Source organism: Anopheles merus, chromosome 3R (assembly GCF_017562075.2).
Source record: "Anopheles merus strain MAF chromosome 3R, AmerM5.1, whole genome shotgun sequence".
Classification (NCBI taxonomy): domain Eukaryota; kingdom Metazoa; phylum Arthropoda; class Insecta; order Diptera; family Culicidae; genus Anopheles; species Anopheles merus.
In genome coordinates, this window is record NC_054084.1 from 7,022,404 (window position 1) to 7,047,715 (window position 25,312).

The 25,312-nt window shown below is 46.4% G+C and overlaps 1 protein-coding gene across 13 annotated transcripts in view; it reads left to right on the forward strand.

Annotated features, from left to right (window-relative positions):
• Nucleotides 1-25,312, forward strand: part of LOC121597968 — a 107,277-nt gene that overhangs the window by 67,072 nt on the left and 14,893 nt on the right. For 12 of the 13 annotated variants that reach the window (XM_041924337.1, XM_041924341.1, XM_041924340.1 and 9 more), the window contains 6 exons: nucleotides 3,518-3,564; nucleotides 3,898-4,029; nucleotides 7,006-7,178; nucleotides 12,409-12,669; nucleotides 17,512-17,607; nucleotides 22,219-22,924. In XM_041924337.1, the coding sequence (XP_041780271.1) occupies nucleotides 3,518-3,564; nucleotides 3,898-4,029; nucleotides 7,006-7,178; nucleotides 12,409-12,669; nucleotides 17,512-17,607; nucleotides 22,219-22,924 (1,415 nt within the window). The remainder of the gene's footprint in view (nucleotides 1-3,517; nucleotides 3,565-3,897; nucleotides 4,030-7,005; nucleotides 7,179-12,408; nucleotides 12,670-17,511; nucleotides 17,608-22,218; nucleotides 22,925-25,312) is intronic. The other variant, XM_041924342.1, reaches the window with a different exon arrangement.

Below are 25,312 nucleotides of genomic sequence, written 5' to 3' on the forward strand. Positions count from 1 at the left end.
GGCGAACGGATAAAGTAGCGCAATCATCGTCATTTTGATCGATCAGCGTGTTGTCCGTTCCTGTGTAAGCTCCTGCACTGTTTGTAGTGTGAAGAGGGGCACTCCAGAGAAGCAGCAAAGAAAGAATATCAGTCAGTAAGAAAGTTGTTTTATTTCCGTGCTTGAGCAACTTTTTTGTGCGTCGTTAGGGTGATGAGTTTTGCTTGTTTCTAGCGCGCTATCCATCTTGTTGGTGTGGCGCGCTATTCCTTCATTATTTATATTTTTCACACAAACTGTTATATATTGGCACTGGCATACTGTTATACACTAACGAGGAATTATTTATGAACGGGGTATTTTTAGTTGTTTCAATTTGGCAGGCAAACAGCAAAAAAGCACCAACTGTGCTGTGATGCATTACGATGCACAGAACAGAACAGGAATTGCCCTCAAGCGCAGCAACGGAAAGAGCTGATAATGTTCAATGACGATAACGAAGCTGATGTTGAGAAAGTTCTCGTTCGAACTGGGTATGACGAAGGTGTTATCGAAGCTCAATTCAGCAAGCAGACCGAGCAGCTCATCGATTTAAAATTTTCTCTGCCTGGTCCCTTGGATTGTCTTCCTTCTTTCTTCCCTTTTTTACCATCCCCTCAAGACACTGAATGATGGGTTCAAGATGGAAAGTTTTCTTTCAATTATGAGCTTCCCAGAACGCCCGCCCGCGTGAATCGATTGGCGGTGAGGAAAATCGATTCCACTCTACTGCTTGGGCTGTTTTTCTGCGCCAGCCGTAGGGACAAAGCGGAACCATTTTTCTTCCCGCAAGCTCCAGCGCTGGTTGGCGTTATCGCTGTTTTCGCCGTTCCTATCCTGTTGGACCAATCACGACCGTCCGGAGAGCGACGATTTCCGGTCGGAGTAATGGATGTTTTTCGGTTGTCTTTTGGTGCTGTTGGGCAGTGTGGTGGTTGCTGCGAAAGAAAGCAAAGAAAAAAAACCCCCCGAATAGTTGAATCTTTGCAAGCATTCCCAAGAGATGCTCCGCAGGCGAGTAAATTAAATTACTTACCCGATTTGAGATGTTTTTTTTTTTTGTTGTCGTTTGTTAAATGAAAGGAAGTTGGAATGAAGCAAAAGGATGCTCGTGGCGGCTGGTGCTTTTTGTTCTGTTATCGTTGGGAGATAAAACTTTAGCCACAAACGTCACAATTGTGTGCTCTGGTGATTTAAATCAATAATTTGACAGACGAAGATTGCAAACAACAAATTTCGGTGGATGTTTGGTGGGCTGTTTTTAAGCAATCATTGGCTTCCCATAGTGCTTAAAGATCAGCAGTGTAGAACGCCTAACAGTATGCAATTCGATGTTATTTATTTTTCCACTGAAAACTAATTGCCTTAAATGATCTCCTTAATCTGAGATTAGCCGATAAACACCAACTTCTTTTCTATTTTTTCATATGAACCATAATTTCCCTCCTTCACATTCGTGCCACGAAACCCCTAACCCTCCCCAAACAAACTTTCAGTGTGATTCATCGCTTCATCCTAGCTCGTACGCTCAATTTCATCTCTTTCAATATCACTTTCTTTTCTGCTCGTCTACCTTACCAAACAAACACCAGGCCGTACCGAAACTCCATTCGATTAGTGAGCTTAATCGAATTTTCCGGTCACGCACAGGCCTCACTTTTGTGTGTGTGTGTGTGCGTATTATTGCGATCTGTTTTTGTTTGTAAATACACACTCGCACCGGAATCCCATTATTGTGTAGTACAGCAAAAGGTATAGAGCAAAAAAAAAAGAAATGAAAACGTCTTGTCCAAAAAAACAAAAGCAGCCAGCAAACAAAGTCCACCAAACCGGGCCTATATTATGCCTGCCGCTGTCATGCCACATGCGCACGGAAATCTATCCTCACTATCCTTATGGCTACACGTGGCTGGCTGAACGGTTGCCCCCAAAACACGGGTCGAAACGGAAAGAAAATTGTCGTTTTCGGTACGTAATACGTCTCGTTTAGCTGGCGGATTACGAGCGGTACGTGACGTGTCTGTCGAGAGCACGCACAAGTTGAAATGATACGTGCGGCACGGGCGAAATTGCTTCCCGGAACGGGGTGGTTCCCCGTTGCCTTCGAAACCGGGAGCACTCACACACACACACGCTTACCACCCGAGCAAGAAGAACAAGATGGTGGTGGTGCAACCAGCTTCCAGATGGGAAACTGTGCCCCTTGTGTACTGGTGAAAAGGCAGGAAGCTTTCGCGTTGCATTCCCTTTCGTTTGCGCTTATGGTAATAACATCTTGGCACTCGACCTTTCCCTCCGCTTCGCCACACTGACCTGAGAGCACTCCAGTCCGGGGAAGGTATCATTACCTTGCTCTTATCCCTTGAAATAAAATACTTTGTTTTACAACGTTTTACGCTACTCGCACAGAACTCCCCGCACACTCTGCGACGAAATCAAATGCCGCCGAAAGCTCTGCGAGCTTTTTTACTTTCCCGCTAGCTTGCAAGGTGTCGAAAGGTATCACACGGTACGTGGAAAGTTTTTTTCTGCCTTTCTGGATGCCACACCACCACCATACGGTTACCAAGGGCACGAGATAAAACGTAGGCAACGGTTCGTGGCAGTCCTTCGATACATGTTTTCAGCGAAATAATGCAGACCGAAGGGCGTTTGCTTTTAGTGGCACTTTGCAATAAATAAAAACAGCCAAATCTGCACCTGTTCCGTTGCCGCTGGTCCAGCCTCTCAAAAGGTTGTTTTTTTGCCGGTCGCTCGTTTCCCCATTTGGAAATGCCCCATTTGTGTGTCTTGTTTTCTTCCACGTTTCACCTAAAAATACTGTCTCGATTTCACATTATCTGTCGCCCAACAACACAGCACAGCACCACAAAAAGGCGACCCAAAACGGAAACACGGCCGCACGGATCGAATTCGCCGCCTCGGTTCCTAGAAGTAGTAACACACACCGACCCGTCTAAACGAAAACATGTATTTATTGTTCGAAACAAATAGCCCAAAATGGGCTGCAGATGCCGTAAAGCTAGGTGGATTATTTCCCCCCTGGTTTGCGCACAACCATCTCGCGCGGGCCGCTATGAGAGCGTGTCCAAAATGGGTGGCACATTACAACAAATCCGCACGACATCGATGCTTCCTGTTTGTACTGACACCATTTTGGAAAGGGAGGGGTGGGATGGAGGGTCTGGCTTTCATTGCTACACCGCCTATCGACCGTCTCAACCCGGCCCGCAGTTGATCGGAACAGTGGGAAGTGCACACGTGGACAAAGCCACGCAGTAAACCTAGGGCAGGAGAATGTTGTTGCTCGCTCGCTGCTGTCTGCTTTCTAATGATGTCGTTTGCCTGTTTCGGGCAGCTTGTTATCGGGTTTATTGATAGAAAAGTGAATCTCGGGCCCTCGGGTTGGGAATGGGTGCGCATAGGTTGATTACGATATTGTGTGGTGATTTCTGTTTAACCGTCGCATGTGTGTTTTTTTTTGCTCTTTTTTTTACAGGCCTTCACCACGCTTCGTCGCTGGGAAATATCGACACATCGTCGCAGGTAAGGGGAATTGAAAAGGAAAACATATTTTTTTACATTGAAATAACCATCTATCTGTCTAACAACTCTATTCCATCAATTATGACACTAAAGGAAAGTAAATTGCATACTTTGAGGCGTTTTAACAGAAACCACTTGTTATTCAAACGCCTAAAAGTATGCAAACTTTGCGGAATTCCCAGAAATACGCAATTTTAAAGTATATTTTCCCATAAATCAGTGAGAGCAATGTTTTCTTTAAGTTGTTGTGTTTCTTCAATCATTCTTCATCGCTTTAAGAATTCCCTTTCATCCCCATCACAATCATTTGTGTACCTCATTATCTCGTTCCAGGCGAAGGTAAATTTTGCGGCCCGCAGCTACGACTCCGAAGATGAAAATATGGGCCGAAAGAAGGGACGGCCTTTTGAGACGGGGCCCTGCTCGAGGGCTCCCGTCTACTCGAAGGGAGACATACGCGAACAGGTAAGGCTCCCCCGCGGTCGGTCGAGCACAAGCGAACGAATCGCCACAGCGCCAAACGTTTCTTCGCATCTGCCTGGGAAATGCCGCCAATGACTTTCCTCCCAAAAGCAGCTACCATGACGAACAAAAAAAAAAGCCTTAACTCGATTACCCATCTACGTGACCCGTGCCTTTCTACCTTCCCGTGCCAATCAACCGCTGCGCCATTAAAGTGTGTATTCCCGCGCGTACGCTATTGTGCCTAGCCAACTTGCCGAGCTTTCCGCTGCGGGAGAGGCAAAATTTTGATCTAAAGACGGCCTTCAACGTGGAGGGTTGGGTGCGTATTACATTAATATTCATTCGGGCGTCATTTTCCCCCGCTTCAAAAGAGCAAACCGGGGAAACCGGGGGCTGGTGGACGGTGCGAAAGCTTTGGCGGTCGCTTTGGGAGCCATTTTCAGGGCTGGCTCGCTAAATCTCCCAACGGAAGGCACGCGCTTTAATGAGATTGGCAGGTTTGGAGTGTGCAAAAATTGTCGCGCTGGACGTTGAGTGGAGCTCGTCTTCGCCCGGTGGGCGCACCATTATGCGCAATTATGCAAAATGAGCACAAGTTGAAGCGGGAGACTTTGAGGAAAGTGTGAGGGCTGCTTTATCGTTGACACTAAAGTTGTCCCTTTACGGAAGCCGTTCCCGGCCCGTTTGGTGGGCGTTTGGTAAAAGGTTTCAGCGCTTCCAACTGCGGGTGGACTGGGGAGGAAAAGCGGCGCGTCTGGAGGATGTTTGTGGAAAATTTTGAAAATCATGTTGAACCATAATTGATTGCGGAGTCGTGGAAAAGCAAACAACTTTAAATGGGCACCTTGTTTCTGTTCTTGGCTACGTTCTTCCCTTTTCTTCCACAGAGTATTGCAAAAGCAATGGAAAGACAAACTCCCAAGTGGCTGCTTCTAATAGTAGCAACAGCACTCGCTTGAGATAAAAGTTTGACCGAGAAAAGCAATGGCCCGGTATGAAAAAGATAAAAAGAAAACCGTTCCTGACCAAACTCTGCTAATGAAAACGGCCACAGCCGAACAAACTGACGCTCCTGAAGGGAGTAGAAAAAAAACTCAAATTGACAATGAATTTGCGAAAAAGTTTTGCCTTGTCCAAACGAATCTAACCCACCCCTTGGCCCCCTTCCAACCGAACCGTTCTATCTGTCGCTGCTCTCCCGGGAAATTAATAGCTTCCCTCGCTTCAAAGCCTTGGCGCAGCCATTAATCATCGGCAGACCGCGCCCTCCGACCGGCTCGTACAACCAGGTACGCCCCGGTCGTAAAGGTTTGATTGTTTTAAGATTCCTGCCCGATTACCGGAACAAACCGGTATACGATTTGAGTGATTGGGCGCATCCCGGCACACCGGTTTGATCATTTCGCAATCGAAACCCGGCTTGTGGCGTGATTGATGAGAAAGCGGGAAAGATGAGGCCGCGACCTGGGCAGCCGGCCTGGGAGCGTGGGGAGTGCAAATTTGCTCACCGACAACATTATCTTGCCCCACACCCCAACACACAAACGGTGTACTTTTGCTGTGCTGTGTGAAATTTGGCGCAACGCGCGCGCGCGCCCGTGTTGTTGCTCCGGCCGCGCGCGCTGCGCTGGGACTTGGCTGACTTTGACATAACAATTTGATAGCGCAAAAGTTTTGCCCACCTTCCAATTGCCCTCCCGCGGGTAATTCTCAAGCGAGAAAGGCAGAGACGGCGAACAAAAGCGTGTCTGGAAGGCATTTTCGAAGACATTTCTGAAGGCACCGGGGAGGCTTTGGGTTGATGTGATGTGTGTATTTGGAGAGCGCATTCGGAAAGGAGCAAATGTGACATTTGTGATGGGCGAGCTTTCGGAAGACAGAAGGATAACTAATTCATGGACCACGGCCCGCCCAAAACGGGGGAAGATATGATTCCACATTTCATCATAAAATATTCAACCAATTAGCGGAGGATTGAAAGGCGAAAGTCGGTAATGTGAACAAAGTGCGCGTTGTACTTACATGACATTCACTTTGTTTTGTGGAGCATAATTTGTGCTGCAATTGATTTACAATAAATTTATTTATTTATTGAGCAACATGTTGCACAGCGCAAGACAGTAAATAGTAAAAGCGGATTATACATCTCAATGCTTTTTCATGTACGGAAAAACTTCAATGCCATGGTAACGCCAACGATACACAAGCTGTTTGCAATACAAACGACGGACATCACGCCTTGCTGTTGATTGGCCCAGACTTTAATGCGAAAAAAGAATATTCAGCGCACAATTTACACACTGATTTCAATTCCTATTCAATTCACCACAACACTCCCATCGAAGGTAATGTGATCCTTGATGGAAGGCAACTCGATCGAGCGTCAACCGCCCGGGGTGTGGGATTTGCTTTTGCGGTACGTCACCGAACGTCTTCCCCGCTGCCTTGCCGATGAAATCAAATTTTCCTACCCACCGTGGATAGCGTTGATTGAATTTTTCCCCATCTATTTGACGGTGGAATTGAAAACGCGACCCTACAGGGATAGAATTCGAGCCCGTGTGCACATACACACACACACACACGAGACTGCTGAAAGGTTTGGACAAACAAATCAAACAGCTGCGTGCTTGGCGTTTTCTTGTGCAAAAGTGTGGGCGAGAGCGAGCAGCTGGAAATGGAAAATGTCAACAATGTTTGACAACAGGATGCTGAGCGGTTTGTGGTGTTTATTTTTGTGTGTCAACTTTTTTGGGGATACATAATGGACACATCAAATTGGGTGGTGTTGATATTTCAACTAAAGTCACCGTGTGTTCGTGTGTCTTTCCTCCGAAAATGATACTGTAGCTGAATAGATTGTATTTCTGTCATGGAAACCGTGTCGATGGCAAGAATCACTTAAATTCGTACAACAATGTGGCCAATTTTGTGTTATCTAATATTATTATTTTATCCTTCTTTTTATCCTCACAGTACTGCCTGACGGATCGACAGCTCAACTCGATAGAGCAGCCACGGCGGGAACGATTTTTTGGCTGCTGGTCCGGCCGCAATGCTCCACAGTCATTTCTGGGCGTCTGCGTGGGTCGGCGGGCGCCCTCCGACGAAAACCTCGCCGATTATGCACCGATGCAGCGCTATCCTAGGTGAGAAAACTATTCAATTTTATCTCGTTTGTAAGAAAATCTTTACTTCTAGGCGTCTAAAAATAAGTAATTCGGTGCGAAAACGTACAAGCCTACAGTATTACAGCAATTTTGCTTTGCAGATTGCATAACTTCAGGCGTTTTGGCACTAGTTTAACATATTTTACCCCTTTAAATTCCTTTTCAAGTTCCTTGTTTTAAAGAATTTGCATAAAAACTCAAAAACTCACAAAGATTCAAAAATGCTGGTCAAGTTCCTTGCAAGTTTCCTAATTGCTGCGTAATTAGTAAGAAATTACGTAACTTATACTTCTTGACGAGATCGCATCGGACCACAAATGATCCTTTTCGTAGTGAGTTTTAATCAACGCAAAGACCAACATCCTGCCTCATTACATTCCATAACGAAAAAAAAGGAATCTATAACTCAGACTTACCAACCATCTAACCCTCAGTATCCTTCTACTTCTAACCCACCAAGTACAAGATCAATATAACTCTTCATTATGGATGCTGCCTGGTACACCCAGCGCGTTGTGAATGACCTCCGCCCCAGTGTGAAACTGTGTAAGCTTTGACCTGAACGGCAGAACAGCAAAAGCTTGCTGCCGGCTTTACGTCGTTGGATAATTTTTATTCATTACCATTTGAATTATGCACACTCATTTCACGGCAGCCAGTGAGTGCGAGCGTGCGAGCGCACGAGACAGAGAGAAGGATTGTGCTTGGTTATAAACCGGGACAGGATGACCCGACGGTAACAGGTCCACCGAAGTTGCTTGCCCGTGGCAATGGCTCGGGCACTATTAATAGTTGGCTAGAGAGTTCGTGGAATATCTTACATGCGTCTCCATTTGCCTGGGCCACTCCATCCCTGCCCCGGCGCACACTAAGCTCTAATGGCTTCCATCGGACAGCGACGAGGTCATACTTGAAGGTCTTGGACGAAAAGTGCACTTATAGAGAGAGACAGAGAGAGAGCGAAAGATAAACACACAAACACACACACAACCAAACGGGAAAAGTTTTCCCGTTTTCGTGGTTCGCCTCGACGCAACGTCACCGACAACATTCAGGTCAGTTACAGACGCAAAAGCAACCACCGCTGGATGAAAGCCAAGGAAGATAAATTGAAGTTCAATAGGTACCGAAGTTGGTGAAATCATAAATTGCACCGCATCGTCCGCACGGGATCGCTGGTGCACGGTGCTGGTGCCAAGAGCGCCCACAATGCACACAAGCGGACGGACGAAACCAGTGTGCCTGCCCCGGCGCAATCCGCTCCGTATCTTCGTCACTCACTCACCCGACCATTATTCGGGTGATAACATCACCCATGCTGGGAATGTGGCTCCCGCCTCCACACCAAACCATCCGTGATTCCTGCCATACCATGACGTGGGAGTGCGCTTGATTCAGTTAATGCATAGCCCCACTCCGGTCTGTGTGTACGGGGTGCTTTCTGGTCGATCGGAAAAACATGTCCATCGACCATCGGTTGCGGTTCATGGTCGGGATGCCTGGATGGAGAGTGCGTGGGGAGAGCGATAACTCGCAATGCCATCGAGGATCGTCACTAAACAGTGCCGCCACCGGAGCGTCCATCCGACGGAGCCAAGCTGGTAGATATCTCAATGGGGTTTGGCTGGTTTTTGTGATGTGGCACATGCTCCGGCTTGCGTTCGCTACTCAACCAATTTATCTAGGTGAAGGCTTTCGGTTATCCTTCACAGCACACTCAGCACCACCGTTCGTTTGCACCGATGTCATCGTGGTAACGAGTGTGCACCGGGAAGGACACACACACACAAACACATACGAGGTTAGCACGGGTACAGGGACGCCGACGGATCGGCACAGTGGACGTTGCAGTAAAATGTTTCCACTTCACAAATGGTAACTCTTGCTCGCTGTCACTGTTTTTGTGTGTTACACGTAGAGCTATTTAGAGAGACAAGGAGTGGAATTGGGTCACGTGGATGGCTATACCTACAATCAGTATTGTCTGCTGGCTCGACTGCTGCGTACGATGCCAAATGTTTGGTATGTGTCAATCGTTTCACCAGGCCAAATGTTCCCAGGAACGGTTAGAAACTGTTCACGAATGCGTACAAGGTATTGCATTTTGTTTGTTACGTTGCACATTTGAGCAAAGGATTGGAATATACATCGACGATGAACAATGCATACAATTGGAATGGAAGCGTCGATAGGGCAATTAATACGATGCAAATACGAAAAACACCATTTTTCTGAATGAAACGTACAGTAGCCAAAAACCCTGCTCTATAAACAACGAATATCGGCCATAAAATGGAAATTGTATTCCAGATTGCATACTGTAAGGCGCATACTACAGCTTCAAAGTTATCATCCTTACATGTATGCAACCCGCATGACAAACGTGAAATATTACTGGAATGAGGTAATGATACAATAAGCAGTTGCGGAAATTCATAAACGCTTGAATCAGTTGTAATCACATTGATCATAACACATTCAAACAGGCAAAATCGTGCATTCATGCATCGTTACACTTTCATGAATATTTTCCTTTATTGCCCTCACCCACATAGATGGAAATTGCAATCATAGAAAGGTGCTCATTAAAATAAATGTCTTCAATCTACGTCACCTGCTTTGGCCGTTGTCGGTCGCATTCCATCAACCAGCAACGCCGCAACAAAACCATACAAAGGCATTATTAACACGAAAGGTTAACGAGTAATCCACTACCCGGGCGAACCGCCCCTTCTTCACCCCCACCTGGAAGCGATGTTTTATGTTTATGTTTTAAAAACCAAATCTCTCCCGTCCCTTTACTGCATCATCAAAGCAGTACGGAAATACAACGCTTCATCCATTGCCGCAGGATAGCCGTGAGAGAGACAGAAAGAGAAATACAGGCAAACATGATTCTTTTATCCGTTATTTCAATGGCTTCCATACGGGTAATCTCATCTTAGCCGGGCTAATTCAATTCAAAAAGCTCCCTTTCCTTTACACCTTCGCTGAAAGCAAAGGATTTTCTTTCGGCCGTTTCCATCATCTGGTCTCCGACTTTTCCTCCCCCCCAGCCGTGGGCTCACCTAAACGATGAAATATTTGTCACGGAAGTATGAGTTCGCACCCCATTCCGCAGCGACGACAGTCCCCGGCACAGGAGAAATGATGAAAATTCAGCACAAAACTCTAATCCTCCCCTTTTTGCCCCGCGCGCGCGCCCGGAACGCCTGCGCCTGCGAAGGTAAAAGCCGGCACATGCATAAAATATACTTTTTTATGATAATTCTGAGCCGTTTGCGAAAAATGAATAAAAGAATCTGTAACCCATCTTCCATCAACGGGTGGGGTGGCCTTTCGTTTGAACCCAGCGGTGGCAGGATGCTTGCTAGCGTTGTTTTTTTTTACTGTTTTTTACTCCGACATTTGTGTAAAAATGTGTACACACTCGCGCTGCCACATTTGGTACACCTTTCGTTCGACTTGCCGGAGCCACCGGGTTACGGGGTTTGACCTAAATCTTGAAGATGAAACTCAGTGGACAGCTGTTGCGTGGCCCTGCCACTGCTGGCTCGGAGGCGGGCTTGAGGCACCAGGACCAGACCGGACAGGTAACGAATCAGAAAAGGGCAACCAGCAGATGGCAATTTTTCGAATCTCATATTCATGATCATCAGCTTCGAAAGCGGGTACGTGGGGTCCGTTTCCCTTTCGAGCCTGGGACATTTGGAAACTGCTGGTGGCTACGGATTGTGTGGGTGTGTGTGTGTGTGCTTTTCTTTTTGAGGTTTCGAACCGGCAACATCGGGTTCGAACCGAAACGACCTTTAGGGGAGAAGTATTGAACGTAGAAACGGGATTTTGGGACCGTTGAAATTCAAATGGAATTCAACCACCAGCTCCATGATTGCGAGTCGATGGAAATTGCTGATTCTGCACAGCGCTTCTTCAAAACAACGGCGATCCAGTCGTTGGGTTCGGTCCCAAGGTCCAAACATAAAACTGAGAAACTGGAGCAGCACCCGTTTCGACAGACTAATGACAGCTCGTACTCACGACACGGAATGATTATTATGCAGCTCACAAATTACAACCGTCCGTCCGTTCGGCCGGGGGAGCGTTTTACTCCCTCGGGAGTTGGAATTGAAATAGCTTCAGCGCTGATCACCATCTTTGTGCGGTGGGGTGGGGGGGCGGGGTCGTCGGTGGAGAGGAAGAAGACAGGTGTGAAATTTTAATTTATCCAAGCTGTTGAGTACTGTCAGCGTATCACGTACAGTAAAGCTGCCTTAATCAAGTGGCGAGAAAGAGAGATAGAGAGGGTAAGAAGGAGATCCTTGTACCGGGGATGAATTAATTTGAATGAAAATACAGCGCTGACCTAAATTCGCGGGTGTGCTTGAGTGAGGTTGTAAATTGTTTAACTGATTCGGAATGTTGCCCTTTTTCCTGTCTATTTCTAGCAGAATAATAAGATTACCGTACAAGAATCGTTTAAAACTGTACTCTGAAACGCTTCAAAAGCATACAACGCTTTGCACATTGCATACCTTAAGGCGTTTAAGGTAGAACTAGGATGGATATGGAAAATCACACAATTGTTTGCTCTCGTTTACTGTATCGATAGTAAAACTTTAATTTATCACGGACTAGTATGCTCCGTATACTATAATGTCTTGTTAATATTTCCTATAAGAACTTCTCGTTTTGTTAAAAAAAAACTTAACATCTCCATAAAAACGGCGTCAGTATAAAAGATACGCTTCATCAAAGAAAACAAAAGTGGCCTTCTAAAATTTGTTCTTCCTTTGTAAATCTTAACAAAGAAATAACGAGCTCTTACACAAACATTCCAAAGTATGTAAATCACACCTCTTCGCACAAACTTTCCCTCGTAGACAGTTAACCTTAACTGGCTTCTTTTGTAAATAAACACAGCAAGACTTTATCAGTGACTCTGCCGTTACAAATATCACCCAACTCTTAAGAAAAAGATCGCCTCCCCTTCCATCTCTCCACAATTGAGTGACCTTGTCGGGCGGGGCAGTAAATTAAACCTCCCCAGCACCGGAACCGGTTGGCAAAGTTTCAACTGCTTCCGAGCAGCGATACGATCTGTTTTTCGTGCCGCCCCCCGTACAAAGCTTACTCTCTCTCTCTCTCACGATTCTGCCGCTGTGTTTTTTCATTCGTCCCAACGGTTTCTCTCGTCCCTTTTTCACTGCAGGTACATCAATTCCGGCCCGATAGCGAAATCCATCCTGCAGCAGTACGATGACGACATGGAAAGCTCGTACTTCCGCCGAAAGCCGACCTCTTTTTTATCGAACAGCAGCCAGGGCGGCGGTGGAGCTGGCGGTGGCGGTGGCGGCAGTGCGGGATTAATTATAGGAAGCAGCGCAACACTGCCGGCCGGCGGTGACAGTAAGCGATACGGTGGCTCCTGGCTGCCGGCCGAGGACGAAGCGGTACGGTTAGAGGGTCCAAGGTAGGTGAAGATCGCCCGCAATGCTGAAAATTCCGTCCAAACAATCATAATTTTCTAAACCCGGGTACACAGGGGGAAGTGTCGGTGGCCCTCCGTCCCGTTTGCCACCACAAACTTTGCGACACAAGATAACACATTTTATTCGTCTGACCTTCCCAAAACTCCCTTATGTGTGTGTGTGTTTTTTTGTTGTTGTGCTTTGCTCAATGTTCCCTTTTCCTGCTATTAATGAACGAGTAGAACAACCCCCTGAAATCCAGTGTAAGTTAGTGATGGGTAATCCGGAGCGGAGTCATGGATCAACTCCGACTCCGGTGCGCAAAATATGACTCCGGCTCCGGATCATAACTGGATTCGACTCCGGATCAGTCCGGATCACTCCGGATTACTCCGGATCACTCCGGATTACTCCGGATCACTCCGGATCACTCCGGATTACTCCGGATCTCTCCGGATCACTCCAGATTACTCCGGATCACTCCGGATCACTCCGGATTACTCCGGATCACTCCGGATCACTCCGGATTACCCCAGATCACTCCGGATCGCTCCGGATCACTCCGGAACACTCCGGATCACTCCGGATCACTCCAGATCACTCCGGATCACTCCAGATCACTCCGGATCACTCCGGATCAGTCCGGATCAGTTTTCGTAAATATTCGATGTACAACTTGAAAGTCAATGAACTCATCAAGAATTGTCTAAACGATAATGGAAAGTCATTCCGGATCCGGAGTGATCCGGAGTAATCCGGAGTGATCCGGAGTAATCCGGAGTAATCCGGAGTGATCCGGAGTAATCCGGAGTGATCCGGAGTAATCCGGAGTGATCCGGAGTAATCCGGAGTAATCCGGACTGATCCGGACTCGGAGTCGATGAGTCCGAGGGTTTTCCCGTACGCACCCCCCCCCCCCCCCCCCGTTAAACAGTCCGGAGTAACTCCGAGTCCGACTCCGAGGGGTGCCGGAGTCGGATCAATCCGACTCCGGAAAAAAAATTTATTTACCCATCACTAGTGTAAGTCCTTGTTTTTTGGTTCAATGTACGCAAAATCCAGTCTCGGTGTAAATATTACTGTTTTTTTTTTCCCCTGCCCTACCTTGGTATGCTGTGTATTTCCATATTTTTTGTGAATGTTATTTAGAAGCTCATGATTACTTTGTACACTCTTCCGTACGGTGTTCATTCCTCGTAAATCCAATGTACAAATTCCCTTTGTACGAGCTCCCTACCTATTATTCCGCCGTCTGTATCGCTCTGCTCCAAAGCCAGTCAAAGAGCTGGACGGAAAGCTGTAATTTCATACCATTTTCCATCCCATTGCATCATCTCGCTTGTATTGTTTTCCAACTCCATTCTTCAACACACTCTTTCTCTCATTCTCTGTCTCTATGGCATACCGTTTCCCGGGAATGGGTTTCATTACTGCTGGAACAAACAAATAATCTCCCTCGACACAATTCTGAACGGCTGAATGCTAGCAGCCCGTTTATTGCTAGCAGTCCCAGTTGGGACGGTGTCCTGTATTGGTAAAACATCTCGACAGACATTTATTTGCACTTGCCGGTGCTTCCTGGGCGTCTCCTGCTCACTTGCAAATCGTGCAGCAAGGCAAGGCTTTCGTTTTGATCCGAGTGCTGTCAGGATGAGTGAAAGGTTTGATCTTGTACTTCCGCTGTAGAGCCAACGCAAGTATGGAACCGGTGCAGCGAGGCGTAAAAGATGTAAAGTCTTCCAGTGAGGCCACTACCCGCCATTGAAACTGGCTCTCCGTTTAAAGAGAATTTTCTTTTATTGTTGTCCCTCGGTGTCGAGCTTTTATTCCAAGACGGCGGTACAAAATGCACACCCCCACACCCAGTGTCGGCACAATTACGGTGTTTTGCTCGATGCGCCCTCACACCAGGGCAGGGGTTTGTATGCCTCATATGCCACACATATTCCGCAGTGGCGCTTCGCATTGCATTCGGATCCTTTTCGCTCGCTTGATCCAACCCCGTTTGCTGGAGCCTTCCGACACGGTGGCACAACCTTTTTATGCAAAAGCTACAACAGCTTACCATAACAACACACGGGTGGGTCGTTTTCGTGCTTCGTTCCCGTTGCCTTGGAATGGAGTACTTTTATTTTGTAGTTTGGCAGCCACAGCGAGCTTTGCATTAGCGACATTTCTTATTTTATAGCGCACACAGACGTACAGCAGCTCGCATAACCGGCTCGGTACTGGGCGCGTAAAATGATACCCCCTTACTAAATGGTCCCCGTCCCCGTACAACCAAGGCCAAGTTTAAAGACGCTGGCAGGCATGTGCAGGCAGCGTGACTCACAAGGATAAAGGACGCCGAGTGGTGAGGTCGTTTAGATTACAGGCTTTACGTACTTTCATACTGCGAACCAAATGGAGAGAGTATGGGTATGGAGGCTATAAAACGAAACTAGGACTATTTCTTCCAGGCCAGTTGGTTGCGTATCGTGCGGCATCTTTAAAGACGAAACTAGTACTTCATTTAGCAGGCAGGGCCCACTTTCGTTGGGGAAAGTAAAGTAAAGCTAGCGAATGGTGGCAATTTTGCCCCTCGATATGGTGCACTCGATATAATAGTAGGCTTGGGGTGTGAAAAATGAGCCAATCTAGAAAGTGCATGTACGGGACAGGCTTTGCGGAAGGCTACAGAAGGTTTCATGCCAAGAAAATCGATCGAGCAGAAATAGAGGCATTGCCTGATGCACTGAAAGTCGTCCGGAAGCTACACAGCGTATGTCATCAGTTGGTGTTATCGATGCTGCAGGCATTATTTACGATAATGAGTGCACTTTGTTTTACACTCTAGATAATATGTGCAAGCTTAGGAATTGGTTTACACTGCAAAGTGATTTGTAGGTTTAATTAAACACATACAAAGTATGACCAGTGTTATCGCTGTTGATTAAATTTCCCTGCTGAGCAGTTAAACTGGAGCTATTAGAAATTGCCAAATGTCTAAAATAATGAATTTGTTATAAAAACTGCATAGCTTAAGGCGTTTTGTGAGTTGCGTGTAGTATACTTTTAGGCGCACATGTGCTGTCCTTCGTCTTATTACAAGAAACGGGCAAAACGCTTCCAATCAAGCGCATTCATCCGCAAGGAAATACATTTAACGTTTGCCTTTGCTCACTCAAACAGCTGGAGGAAATAAATTCCCAATCAATTCATACCATTTACGAAACTGGACCCGCGAAGACGACCCGAAGAAACACGGCCCATGCGAGGTTGAGGCCCTCATCAACCGTCCGGCTCAACTGCTCCAAAATTCATGACATGACCCTTAAACGAAACGTCTAATGAAGCGTGAAATTAATCCTTAGACAAGCTCCCGAGCTTAACCTTGCGGCGCTCATCACATCAATATCGCTTTGGTGGGCGCTCAATGCTGAATGCTACTGACAGCTGCTAAAGAACTTTGCCGCTGGAAATTGATTTGCTTCGGGAACTTTCATGCACGGTGCAACGCACACATCCAAAGCACACGGTTTCAACACGTCCAAAGCGTAACTTGAGTGTGATGAGAAGTTAAAAGCATCCGCCGGGTGTACCGCCGTACCGTATCTCGAGCGCGCACAGATCGATACAGAGGGGCTGTGGGGTCAGTGCATCCGCCGGGTTGAAACATAAGCCCGATCGTTTATCACTCGTCATTCGTGCCATTTGATCGATCCCCGAGCGAGTGAATACTCGAGCCCGATGCCAAGTGAAAGCGAACGGCGAATTTCTCGAAACCCACTTGTGGCTTAACGTGAGCGAAGAGTTGGGATGTTGGGCGGAAAATTGGTAACGTTTTAGCACTAATTGAAAGATAATACTAACCTGTCACTGGTACGAGACTGTGGCGTGCTGGGCTGCCTGGGAGCGACTGAATCCGAGCTACGTACGTTGTCCAAAACTGTGACATGGCCACGTGTGTGTGTGTGCGGGTACGCTCGGGACGACGGGACAAATCAAACCATGGACAAGCGGTCGAGCAGTGATTTTCAAACATCGAAATGTCAATAGCGTGTCGAAATGAAAGGACACCGTGCTTTTCGAGCATTGCGTCAACCGAAGGCCACAGGACATAGATAACGAAATGAAAATTGAATTATTTATGTAAAGACCTGCTGGGAGAGATGGCATGGGACCGAGGCTTTGGAAACCAGTTGCTGCAAGGCTTGCCGGAGTTGTTTGATGTTGTCTTGCAATTAAAGGATGGTTTTGTGTACAGCGTGAATAGTGAAGCAAGTGGTCGCGTGCAGGCGTCGTTTAGAGCTTTTGTAAAATGGTAGTCGTAGAGCTAGATACGTTTTGTAAGAAAGTTTAAAGCAATCAAAGCAATGTTGTTCATTTAAATAACTCAAATAATCCTCTTTTATCCCATTTACATCTTCCAAGTAGATTTTACTGTAAAAAAGCAGCCAACTCTTCAGCATTCAGTTTGACATTTTTGGTGTTATTTATAAATTTTGTAATATTTGTACATTGTCCCCTACTTTTACTCTCTCAAAATCTCAGACAAACTTTTCACAAACAAAACGATTTCAACACTTCCATCAATTGTAATTTATTGTACAAAACAAATCCACACAAATCTTTAATTGTCTTTCAATGTTTTCCTTTCCTACGGAGCTTCTCCGGGTACCATCTTCTCCTGATTAGCGACACACATATTGTATCTGGTTTTCTTCGCTTTTCTTCCTCTATTTTCATTCAACGTATGCTCCAATTGCGTGCAAAATCGTCTTGCAATGCCAAATCGGCAATGTCAAAACAAAACGCCGTTTCGGTTCTTTTGCACGCCATAACGTCGGCTCAATGGTGCACAGCCTTTATCGATGTCCAGCTCATAACGATCTGCTGCCGCCGCCACCACCACCACCGAACGTAGGCCTTATCGATGGCATCCCGGGCGGCCCACCAAGGTTTGTTCAGCGCCGAAAAACGAACGATGAATATATTTTACATTTAAAACGAACTGTCCCCGCAAAACGTCCCACGCGTTAAAGTGTTTCAGGATCCTTTCGGTTGTATCGATTGCCTTGACCTGTTCTCCCACCCACCCACACACACACAAACCGTACGCCCGCATTCGAACACTTCATTACGCAATGACATTCATTGCACTTGGCACACTTCCGACAACCATTGATACACGATAAAGCACACATTTATGGTGCCACACACACAGTTCCCCAGTACACAAGCCGCAGGAGCAAATTGTCCTGCTGCCCGACTCAACAAGCTAACTCTTGGTGGTGCTGGTCTATCTCTCTTGGGACGGATCCAAGCAGCCGATGTCGGTGAAAGGACAACCTCACCGCCACAGTGTGGAATGCTTCCAGGCAATGAAGCTGATTGGAATTGTGTGTGAGTGTGGAGGGATGCGATGAAAAACTGCAACATGTGGCAGTACGGCGCTGTGCTATTAAACGCTTTTTACTTGGAATTTGTGTATATGTGCATGGTATTGAAGGGATTGGAATCAATTATGTTTCTTACTCTTCGCAAGGCAGACGGAGCAATTTTGTATCATTTATACGTATTGTTTCGTACACAAGCTATCTAATGCAAGAAATTGTACCAATGTTGGTTGAAACGTCTCATCTCATGTGGATGGATAATTTAATCTTACACTTTTGATGAGTCAAATCATTGACTGGTGAGCTTGGTAAGCAGAGGATACCAAGTACACCATCGAGTCGAAAGCCAATACTCGCTAGAAACAACTTTGGTAATCGTGTTAGTAAACTGATGTACATAATGAACAGGTCGATTGCTGGCTCAAGCGTGCATGATTAAGGGTGAAATTCGATCATTAATTAGTCCTAACGAACCAATCATAACAAGCATGCTGTGCGATGGCCTTAGATTGTGTGTGTGTTAATGAGACAGGAAATAGGATAAACCTTCGAGTCTCGTTAAGATGGACTTCTTCTCTGAATATGACAACAACTTCTTGGAAATATAACTATATCTTACGATAACACACTACGTTCCATCCATTGCAGTTGTGAAATCCGCCTTAAAGTATGCAATGGGTGTATGCAAAGCATCCTCAATGTATGCAATCAACATAACAAATCGCGTTCATTTGACAGAAATATTCTGGAAAATCAAGCACGGAAACAATTTGGCGACGAAAAACAACTTTTCCCTGCAAGCAAGAAGAAAGATTTATTGTTTTGAAACAACTACGGCTTTTTTTAATTATTTATTTCCATACCATTAAACAAGCGCTCCGCTTGGAAATGCTCTCACTACGTTGGTTGAACTCCAAACGCGGTCTGATTTAATGTCATTTCCGTCCAACGTATTCAACAAACACGACGGTTGTCGCAACAGTGTGCAGAGGGCCAAAAAGCTATTCTGATTGCTCAACCACGCACACGCTCCTGTCTGCTCTGCGAAAACAAAATCCTTATGTTTCACTCCCCCCTTCCCCGGTTTTGCGTTCTATTGGATAAAATTGTTTTTCAAGCACTGCCCAATTCAAACGCTCGCACACTGCCAAAGATCGCACACTGCCTGCCAGCAATCAAGCATGCCGTTTGAAGCGTGATTGAAGTTGAAACACTGCCTCCAACTCTGCTCCAACGCTGCTGCCACGCAAATCAGTGGAAACAAAAACAAACAGCATACCGAATGGGGTGCAATTTCTTATCAGCATTGGGCGCGGTGGCTTTTCGGCGGCTGAGAAACACGGCGAGCAAATGTTCCGTCCAGTGGATGTTTTTTTTTTTTTTTTTCATTCTTTCTTTGCCGCTCAACGATGCTTCGCTTACCCGCACAGTGTAGCTGTAGCCATACATTTTTGATGTCTTCTTCGTGGGAAAATCTTTCTTGCTGGGTGGTGTGATTTTTTGGTAAGTTGGCAGACTTCCCGGCCATGGGAAGGATTCAGCAGCAGGTGATTTCATGTTTCGCCTGTCTTGTTTTTTTTTGCCTTACTTTTCCTGCCATTCTCTGCACAAAGGCAAAGATCAATCAAAACTCACACGGAGAGCCGATGGTGGCGCTGTGCGCTGTAAGGAAGAAATCCGTTGTCTAATCTGAAGCTGTTGGTAATTTTTCAACTTCCGACAACTGTCAGTGTGGAGTGGATTTCGCGCGCTTCTGTGTGTGTGTGTGTGTGTGTGTATGTACGTAGGCAAATTTTCCCACGGCGGTGGGGAAAGATTATGAAAGCTTGCTGGCAACTTCCAGAAACACGGCAACACGAAAACAAACAGCTTAGCGGCAACACAACCTTCCTCCAGCTCGCAAAGCTGATTGCTCAAAAGACGTTCGCTTGGAACGTAGGACGTGCGCTTTGAACAGCTTCTCCGAAAACCGCCCATCCGTCCGTCCCAGGGAATATTGATAACGAACGCAAATTGCATAAAGAAGTGCATACATTTCATACTATCATGTAGTGCGTTTTTGTTTGCAAGCTGCTTATTGCTGTCATGCAAATATCATGCTTGCTGCAATTTTGTTCCAGCACTTTTTGCAGCGCAATAGCAACCACGGCGGATAGCAGTCAAACAAAACCTCTCTTCAATTTGGTCTGATTTCTTAGACCGCGTGCGTTGGTCTCTTTGGCAGCAAACCCAAAACCCGCAGCCACCGCGTTCGCATCTGCAGCTGCAATTTGGAAAACGTTTATGGACGCTCCCACCAAACCACAAAAAACCCCAAAACCGCTGCTACCATACCACGTAGTGGCGCTGTAGTTTTCCCAGCCGTGTTAGACACGGCACAGCTGCTGCTTTCGGTTGGTGGTGGATGGGAACCACTTTTCGCTATCAGTCACGAGTGTTCCTTTTGTTTAAAAAGCACTTGCTCGCAACAATGACTAGGATACGGTGTACGGTGGCAGAAGATTCAAGTAGCATGCTGTCAGGTGGTTTTTGATCCGCCGGTGGATGTGCTGTAACATTATAGAATACACACCAGCAGCACCAGCAGCGTTTGCTGAGAGCTGATGCTGGGAAAATAAATATCCTGACTACCACGTAACATGAAACTGATGCCACTAACCTTCACCCAGGGATGATTTGATGACTGCGTCTGTCTGTGAAGAATGCAAAGCACAACAGCGGTGTATCTTCTGCAAACATTGTATCATTTTCAACATCATGAGGAGCTATTTTGCAATGTAGGGTAATGAATAAGCAAAGGAATTAGATTACATTCAACCATTATTTGCCCTTGCAAACATTAATTATATTGACTTCAAGACCTAAGCTCGAGAGGTTGAAAAAACATGATTTTAAAAAAATTATCCATACCCTGAACAAACACAAGATTTCCGATAAATAATTCAGCGGCATGCCAGCTCCGGCGATCGGCAAATCGAATCTAATCATGTCTGATTGATTGTTTAGAATTTAATCAACATTTTTCCAACTCTTAAACAACGGAAAAACGAAGATGAAATGAGCTATTTAATTACTTTTACCCTGCCCCTTCCGGGCACAAGTTGTTCGCCCCCCAGATCACCACACACAAAACCGAATCACAAACGAAGCGAACCGTGTCCTTAAATCGCCGCCACCGCCACCTGACACCCGAAACCTGTTGTCACCGCCGGTCACCTTGCAGCCACTTTTTCGCAGCTTTGGCCATGAAATTATTTATTGATCTGTTGACTAAGCGCCTTAGCGACCCGAGGTACCATTTTCATTTCAAACCATCGCAACCGCGCTGCAGTGTAAGCCCCCGTCATTTTGAGGTTTACGGCGAAAAACTCGGCGACTAATTTCGAGACGAGCCGGCATTCCCTGGAATCGGCATTCAGGCGGAAAAATGTGTATGAGAGCGCGTCAGTGAGGGCGATTGATTGTGGCGATAGGAACGAATTCATGGCGAGCGAACACGGGCTGTCAGCTATTTTGGTAACCAATGTGTAGCGGACCGAATGACATTTTTCACGAGATTGCATAGTAACTGAGTGGATGCTGTTTTTTTGTGAAGAAATATGCAAAAAAGCAATGTTGGAAATGATACATACAGCACGTACAGCAATTTTTATAAAAGGAGGGAGGAGCGTTCTTAGAAATGATAAGAATGTTTTGATTGAATTGTAACGCTTTTTGCTTGATTTGTCGTATTGGTATTGAATATATTTATTTTTATACTAGAAAAACATAGAACGACCGCTTATTCTGGAGAAGTCCTGGCATTTAAGAGACTCAAGCTGTTTATAAACGTGTCACTCCGAAAATAACATTTCTTGAGGCAATTTGTACTGAAACGATTTGGCTGAAAATAAACCTCCAGTGAAACTCAATTTTCGGCTCTATCAAACTCAAATTATAAGCCCACGTGCGACGTCAACTACAACTACATGATTGCAAATGGAAACTGTGTAGCATGGAATTGTTTCACCCAAGCTCCTCAACCGTATCCACCCTCAGATCTGCGTCTTTTCCGATTGTCATGCTTCTAATTCCCTTCGCGATCTCTCCCTCTTCTCGCCATAAGATTGTAATCGATTCGTTGCTTTTTTCCCCTTTTCATTCCCACGCATCGCACGCTCCCCCCCGTATCAGGACCAAACACGTCAGCTTTGCCCGGTCCTACACGCTCACGTCGTTCGACGAAGCGATGGGTAGCCGACCGCTGTCACGGCTGGCAGCGGCTCGCAGCCAGGAACGGCTGATCGGCGGCAAAAAGCCCACCATCACGCTGGCCCAGCACACGGCCGGCCCGTACGCCACGGGTGCACCGCTGCACTCGATCCTCACGCAACCCACCGCCCAGCCGCAACCGCTGCTGCCCCAGGCCCTCCAGAAGCAACCCCTGTCCGTGCCGCAGAACCCGAGCCACAGTCAACCTCAGCAGCCGCAGCATCAGCCCCAGCCGCAGCAGCATCATCAGCCACAGCAGCAGCAGCAACCGCAGCAGCCTCAGCACGTGCTCATACAGCAGCAACCCACGTCCCATCTTCATCAGCACTTGCACCAGCAGCATCTGCAGCATCTTCAGCAGCAGCAGCAGCAGCAACAGGCGGCACTGCTCGCACACCAAGCTCACCTGCAACATCAACAGCAGCAACTTCAGGCAGCACAACTCGCCGCTCAGCAGCAGCAGCAACAGCAACAGCTTCAGCAGCAGCAGCATCAGCAGGAGATGGTTGTGCTGGAAAAGGTGAAGCGAAGCGCTATGAAGACGCAAGCAACGCAGACGGAGGTGTATCTGGGCAAGAAGGGAACGGCGCCACACAATCTTTCGCTGAGCCCCAGAACGATCCACCGGGTAAGTGGCAAGGACAGTTTGTGTTGCTCCTTATGTTTTTAACTGCAAAGGTTGAGCACGCTTCGTGGCGCCAAGCGTGTAAGCGCATTCTAGAAACTTGAAGTGAAGCCTCCGTACCATCCATTTTGTATTTTACATTTTCCATAATTTACACACACACACACACTCGATCTCTCTCTCTCTCTCCACTCTCCCGATTCAAACGCCATAAACTGTCCCATAGAGTGAACGGTGAGCAACTTGACCGGGGCTCTCGACGCCGTCCACTTTCGCCGGCGCTGTCACCGGCACAGTTTGTTGTTTGTCGAGTGGCCGCCACTCGACGCCACTCGAGTGCAGCAGCAAAAATATAAAACACTCCTCCAACTAGCCCATCGAAAGCGGGTCCTTCAGGCTGATTTCACAGCAACACTAGCCGCCCCCTTGGGACCGGTGAAATGGCACCAAACTTCTCCCTGTTCTGCGGCACGCTCGGTGCACAGCCCACTCAAAACATTCTGCCCTGCTGCTAGCTCGCAGGAAAAGCTCAAGAAAAGCTCACCACACCAGCCCCGTAAAACACTTCACAGCCTGTTCGCACAATAACAATTACGGTTGGAAAACTAAAGTGCTGTTCGAGCGCATCGAATTATTTGCCTCTGTCGATGGTTCTCGTTTTGGGGCGGGAGGGGACAGTGCTGTGGGGACAGTGAAAGTTTGGAAAATCCCTGCTATGTGAGTTTGTGGCTCGAGGGAAACAGCGGTCAGGCCGCATAGCTCGTGCAATTGCTGTAACATTGGAGCAGCGATTCCTAGCCCCTTCCTCGTCAGATTGAGCCAGAAATCAGGGAAAAGGCTGCTCGAGACGAAATGTTTCGAATTGTCTGTCGCTTGCCGATGGTAACGAGCTTGGCTTAGCAACATGGCAGCAAGATGGCAACCACCTCCCATGGTACGTGAGTTTGGTTGCTTCAAGCGCTTCCTGTGGCTTCGCAGAGCCCAAAAGTTGATCATTTACATTGCGCACACGGCGTGCTTTGTAGTAGGCGTTGGGCGTGGAACGATAATGACTCTAACGACTCACACACACGCCGAACTGGAAACGCTCAGATTGGATTAGCGACGGTAGCGTGGGCTTCCGGGAACAGGTTAATTAGTGTCATTGAGGTAAAGTGTTTACGAGGCAATTGCTGGAATCGTGTGCTTTTACGCGAGCGGAAATTGTTGCGACAAAAACAGGGCCCAAGCTGCTTGGAAGTAATTTTATTAAGTATTAATATTCAACAGCTTCATCCATCCAATGTTTTGGACCCATAAAAGCTAGCGTTGCTCTGGGAAAAGCAGCAATTTTCCGCCTAACGATGTTCGTTAAGGCAATAAAGATTCACTCAAAATAATCTCGCAAATATATTTACCAGCTCAACGGCTACTAAAGCAAAGGATTCAAATGCTGATCGTTTTTATCCGGCCATGCTAGCCATAAGTGTTCCTGAGTGCTGTATTTTATTTGTTCTATCGAGCACTTTTTCGTTTCGCACTTTACTTATTCGGTCGAAAATCCGGTGCAAATGAACCATTACAGCTGTCGATAGGAGGATTATAATTTTAATCACCTTTCGTTTTGTCCACCCTTTTGCCAATATCCTTCTGCTGAAGTGCAGTTTTGCTTTTGATCGTATTGATTTTATGCTTTTTGTGGGCCTTCATGCATCCTTTAATTTTTTTGTTTTATAAATATGAACTTTTAAACTGTCCAATGTCCAATTGCAAAGGCACCGGATATGGTTCAGGTGCATACAATTTGATTTATTTAAAAAAAAAAACTATTTTTTCTTTCCCAAATGAATTGCTGGCGATGGACAAAAGGGACAAGTTTTGCTGGCTGGACATTCATTTGGATGAAAAGATTTTCTTTTTTTTTTTGCTGCTATTCTCTCCACCCGAATGGCAAACAAAAGTTGCCCAATTGGAATTGAGCTTCAAACGGGAGATTAAAAAACGGTTTGCAATAGTTTTTTGTTTGCGCTTTCCTTTCCGCTTGGTGATGAAAGTTTTCACATACATTCCAAGCTTCGGTTTGGTGTGCAAACTGCAAGCTACAGATTGGAAAATATTTAGAACAGCGCATTGTGTTCGCCTCTTTCTGCGTTTCCGGACGAGGTTGGCAAGCGGCAACGATCGGTGTAATTGTCATGCCGTTCAGTGTTACGCCTGACAGTATGCAATGCGCAGTACACGGAAGCGTGGAGTGCAAAAAAAACTAATCTTTTAGCCATTTTTAATTACATTTATGCACGCAGCTGATTGAAAGTGTAATTTGTTTACAGTGCTGGTGAAAAGAAATACGGAAAACTGTAGCAAAAACTGTGATTCTTGCTTTCAAAGGACAATTCAGCTAAAATTAAAATT